At 47.8% G+C, this 5,627-nt stretch overlaps 1 protein-coding gene across 1 annotated transcript; it reads right to left on the bottom strand.

Moving 5' to 3' along the window:
* Positions 1 to 689: 689 nt before the first annotated feature.
* On the bottom strand, positions 690 to 5,011 carry LOC109785962 (G-type lectin S-receptor-like serine/threonine-protein kinase B120). The gene is given in 9 exon segments (XM_045230200.2): positions 690 to 1,057; positions 2,000 to 2,150; positions 2,227 to 2,377; positions 2,471 to 2,708; positions 2,806 to 3,016; positions 3,141 to 3,322; positions 3,405 to 3,497; positions 3,615 to 3,971; positions 3,974 to 5,011. Coding segments are annotated over 9 exon segments (2,457 nt in total). The 5' UTR covers positions 4,896 to 5,011; the 3' UTR covers positions 690 to 905.
* Between the last annotated feature and the right edge of the window lie 616 nt (positions 5,012 to 5,627).

Genomic DNA, 5,627 nt, shown 5'->3' with positions numbered 1-5,627 from the left:
CAATGAGACATACAAACACGCCAGCCCCGAGGCTGCGCCCCAACGGGCCGACGACTCTGCCACCCAAGCGGTGCATCAAGCAGGTTAACTTGCAGAGATCCAAAATAAACATTGGTGATAAGCTTGCATGATGATGTGAAGTTGTGAACACCACAACAAAAGTATCACCTTCCAGATAGAATGGTCATTGTTGTAGCTGAAGATGTACATGCCGCCTGATCGTTCATCCTCATGTCCATCAGTGACCAGAGAAGCCAGCTGGAAGTCTGGAAGTCTTGCACCTCCTTCCAAGTACAGCATGACTAGATGCATACATGGCCGCGACCTGGACAATGAATGAGAGCACAGCAGCCCAAGCTTCAACACAAGCTCAACCTCCACCGCATCGTAATATTTCAGCTCAGGGTCCACGCCCGTCGATGATCGAGCCACCCTGCCATGTGCCACGTACCCAATCTGCCGGCGCAAGGCCGCCGCTGCTGTTGGCCGGGCCAATTGATTTTCTCCCACAAACCACCTCTTTTCACATGAGCGGTAATAGTATATAACAGATCTAAGCCGTTTATTTCATTAAGTAGTCCGTCTGAGTAAGTCTTTCTTACCTCCCATGTGAAAACATGAGGTAAGAGGGACCATGTTAAAATTTGCCTTTATTGGTTGCATGTATGACACAAAGTAAGTTAATGTATATGCATGCCTTGGTCCTAGAACAATATTCCTCAGGCTTTTTAATCTTAGATCAAGGGAGTAATCAATAATTTATCTTGGATGGAGGGAGTAATCAGTAATATATCATTCTGCACTATTGACGGGAACATCGCCATTTTCTCTGCAAAAGGTCACGATGAACAAATAGTACATAATGAAGTATATTTTCTTTGTCTATACTCTAAGGCGCTAACCATCTAACGCCCCTCTAGTTTTGTCGTGCTAACCGTATTGATAGAAGTGCCTATGTTTTCCCTTGTTTCTCCAGCTTTGCACTTCATTAGAGCAAAAAAATCAGGTTGCTTTGGTGCTGGAAGTAGTGCGACATCGTTCTCTAACATAAAAATAAGGACGCCGATAAATGCCACACGTGTGGGCGTTAGGGGGGGCTGCCCACACATTTTGTGTGGTGTATAAGAGGAACAGCCCACACACCTCTTTTTCCCCCTCCCGATCCCTCTCACACGCGTGCGTGTGGGCGAACGTACCACACGCCCCGTACGTCAGGCCTCGTACCTCGTGGCCCTGCACGCCCGCGTGACAGTCACCGCGCGTCCCGCAGTTGCCATGGTCCAGACCCTCGTCCATGTTCGTTTAACTGCAGTTGCCATGTCGCTGAACTTCGGTTGCCATGGTTGCTCAACTGCAGTTGCCATGTATGGTCTGATCTACTGCAGTTGTCATGATTTCAAAACTTTAGGAGTTGCCACCCACTAAACACTAGGCAGTTGCCATGTAGCACTACAAGAAGGCATGGCAAAAAAACATGTTCGGGTAAAAGAGAGAGTTGCCATGTGCTCACAAGCACGCTAGGGCAGTTGCCATGTAAAAGAAAGAGTTGCCATATGCTTACGTGCACGCTACGGCAGTTGCCATGTACCATGCAAAAACACATGGCAACTCGGGTAAAAAGAGTTGCCATCTGCTTACAAGCAAAACTAGGGCAGTTGCCATATACCTGCAGAAACACATGGCAACTGCCAGCTTTGGGTGTGGGCTATGAGACGGGCGTGTGGGCGAAGTGATAAACGCCCATACACCAGCCCCCTATGCGTGCGTGAAACTAGTGTGTGGGCGAATTGCTAAACGTCCACACACCAGCCCCCGTGTGGTGAAAAAAGGATGTGTGGGCGACCGGATGAATGCCCACACACCAGCTTAGTCCTACGTGGCACACAAAAACTGCTAGAACGCGCCAAGATTCGTGCAGAATTGGTTGGACGAGGATCCATGCGTGTGGGCGAGTTGTCAGACGCCCACACGTGTGGACGTTAAACTTTTCGAAATATAATGGATGACATAAATGGCCTGTCATCTGGAAGATTTTGAATACACAGTAGTCCTACGTGAATACACCGTACAACTTCATGAAGTGGACAACTCTCAATAAGACAAGGGTCCACCAATTCTATTGCTTTTCCATCTTTCCATAAACTCCATGCCTAAATCAATATAATGAAGTTTTAGTCGTAATATATTTTTGGGCTATTGAAATTATGTGCATTGCTCAATACTCACGTAAGTTGTAAGACTAGAAGAGTGCACTTCAAGTTGTGATGAGCTGATCTTCAATCCACTTACAATCTCCAAGAGAAGAACACCAAAGCTATAAATATCCGATTTTACAGAAAAGACACCGTCCATCACATATTCCGGCGACGTGTAACCACTGTTTAAACCATTTTGACAAAGAAATTGCAAGATAAGTTAAATTGGGGCATAAAAACTAATGCCAAGGTTGGCAAGTACACTAGTTACTTACTATGTCCCAACAACCCGGGTAGTGTTTGCATGTTGCTGATTTCCATCAAATATCCTTGCCATACCAAAATCCGATATTTTAGCATTCATTTCCACATCCAGCAAGATGTTGCTTGCTTTGAGATCTCTATGGATTATTTTCAATCTTGAGTCTTGGTGGAGATAAAGAAGTCCTCTTGCTACTCCTTTGATTATTTTGAACCGTGTGAACCAATCAAGCACATATTTCCTTGTAGCATCTTGCAAAATCAATATGAAATGAAGCTAGTCGTCATGAATATCCTTTTGGTTAATCTAGTAATTCTTTGCAACATATGAGAAAAACTTGGAACATACCAAAAAGGGAGGCATCTAAACTTTTGTTAGGTAAGTATCCATAGATCAGTAACCTCTCATCACCATGAATACAACAACCAAGAAGTCTAACTAGATTTCTGTGCTGCAGTTTTGCAAATAGAACTAATTCATTTTTAAACTCCTCTACACCTTGCCGCGAACCCTCACTGAGCCTTTTGATAGCAACTTCCTTGCCGCCTTCTAGCATTCCCTACACGATTGTGTCACTCAGATTGCGAAATGATGAAGGCAACTAATTTTTACTAATATAATCAGAGTCCTTAGAAAACCATGTGCTACTACTATGATCACGGATGCAGAACTTATGTTATTACCTTGTAAAATTTGCCAAAACCTCCTCTTCCGATTTGCTTGGAATCGCAGAAATTATCTGTTGCGGCACCGATCTTGTCAAAACTAACAAATGGGAATTCTATATTTTCTTCTCCAAATTCATTGGAAGAGCTAAAGTATCCTAGCACCCGTCTCCTCTGGATTTCTTCCTTTCTTCGTTTTCCTGCTAAAGATCAATACATATTTTTCTTAGCAGTGGACAGTTAATCCGAATTTCGAAAACAAGGACTTTTTTATTGTTCAACCTCTTAATTTGAATATGCTGAAAAGTGCTACGCATATGAGTATCAACAAGCATGCTATAGTAGGCAGGACAATATTTAGCATATTGTTTTGACCTGCAAAAATGTACGTGGTCAGGATTACTGCATCAAAACATTGCTAACGTGACAAGCTTTCTCGTGTCGAAAGAAACAAAATCTAGAAGCCTAAAATTGAAACAGCGTGAATGTTACCAGGAGAGTGGGCAAGCCGGAGGTACAGGTTCTCGCCGTAGTTGATGGGCTTCCCCATGTCGACAAGCTCACCAGTCCAGATCAAGCACCTTGACGGATCAGCCATAGCACCGTCATTGCTCAAGTTAGCGTAAGCATATGCAGTACACGAGCAGTTTCTCGTGCACTCTGCAGCACAATCGTCAAAGCTTCTGTTGAGCACATGCACAAACTTGTCAGGAACTTTCATCCCCGGCATGGTTACGAAATGGCTTTGCTTTCCGCAGCTCAACGGCTGCTTTCTCTTACACCCTCTCCTAAAGTCAAGACCACCGGGCTCGGGCTCGGGCTCGAACTCGTCGAGGCACCACGGAAGCCGCAGTAGCCGAATGGGCCACACTAGCCATAGACGTTGCAACCGGTGGGAGTGGTGGTAAGGGCTACCCATGACGATGTGTTGCCATTCCATGTCAGGTGCCTCAACTCGCCGGCGTAGGCCAGCGTGACGCGCACGTACGGCGAGCCTTCCATGACAGTGTACACGTGGTAGAATTCGTCCCCTTGGTGGAGTGAGGATTGGTACACGAAGGAACTGGCGTTGCTGAGGTACGACACCGCTCCGGACGCCACCGTCGCGTCGTTCAACACGAGGGTGCGGCAGTACGGTCTGACCCCGTGCCAGATGAAGAACTGGAGGGTCGGCGAGCTGGGGTCGCTGCTGAAGGAGAAATCGCCGGAGGACGGGTCGTCCGGGCCCTTCCATGCGACGAGACGACCGACGGCCCACGTCTTGGAGCTCATCAGGAACTTCATGGACGGGAGGAGGGTGTCTGTCGGGTGGTCGAAGCTCTCCCGTATGCATGTGCCGTTTGGGTACCGGAGGACCAGGTTCCCCGAGCTGAGCAGCACCGCGTATGCTCTCACGGCGGCGTCTCGGGCGCCGGTGGTTATGTTGCTCGACGTCGTCCAGATGGTGTGGCCTTCGGAGTTGAACAACGCCATGTCGCAACCTTCGTTGGTGATGGCGAGCTTCGTGGATGGTGAGGTAGTGACGATTGGGTTATCGCGATTGGCGACCCAGACGACGGGGTGCTCAGGGATGTTGTTGTACCATATACCAATGTATGTGCCTGTGTTTGAGCTTGGTGGGGAGAAGAAGCCGAGGGCAAAGTCCCCGCCCTTGGAGACGAGCTTGTCGCCAGAAAATAGTGGCTTTGTGTGTGTAAGAGTATCATCAGGTTTGCAGAATGAACTCAAGAAGAGGCGGAGGAAGAAAATGGGAATGGAGGAGGGCATACCCATTAGTCCTCTTCTTCGTCTGCCTGTGCCAAGTGACGAGAGTACCACGCAGCTATATGGAAACTGACCGAGGTGAATGCTCTTTGGAATATCTTAGGGAGTGATTAAAATTTGGAACAAGTGCGGGATGGCATAGTCTTGAAATACTAACTGGCATAGTGGATGAAGGCAGTAGGTAAGGTCGACTTAGACCATATAGGAAAGATAGGCACGGCGCGGGCGGCATATGTCTATATTGATATCCCTGGAGAGCCACAGAAAACGGGCAAGCTGGTGGCCGCGTCCGCAGCCGTGTGGTGACTTTTCCACGCTCCCCGACAAGTCAAATGCAGGCCCCTTGTTCCTTCATGGAATGGATTACGCCCCGCTTTGTATGTAAAGCATAAAAAGGCCGAGCTGAGACATGATGAAAAAAAAAATCCAATGCAGTCAAATCAAAAAATAGAAAAGACTTCAGGGAGGCGACGCCCTCTCTCAACCTCACTCTCAACCCCTGCCGTGACGATGCTCTTCTCTGGCGGTTTCAAGAACGACCAGCGTGCACATATCGATGTCTGGCTGCGCGCTCTGGTGCACCAACAACCATCTTGACGCGGCGCGTTCGCGCATCGTGGTTGTGTTTGTGTGCGCGCGCGCCTCTCTAACCCCCTCTTGGCACTTTTGCTGTCCTCCTGTAGCCCACACTGTTCCGTTTCTGCGTGTAAGATATCGAAATGTTCGTCTCGAGATGCTCTT

Source organism: Aegilops tauschii, chromosome 6 (assembly GCF_002575655.3).
Source record: "Aegilops tauschii subsp. strangulata cultivar AL8/78 chromosome 6, Aet v6.0, whole genome shotgun sequence".
NCBI classification, from domain to species: domain Eukaryota; kingdom Viridiplantae; phylum Streptophyta; class Magnoliopsida; order Poales; family Poaceae; genus Aegilops; species Aegilops tauschii.
The sequence above is the reverse complement of the archived record's forward strand: the minus strand, read 5'-3'. Positions and strand labels throughout refer to the sequence as shown.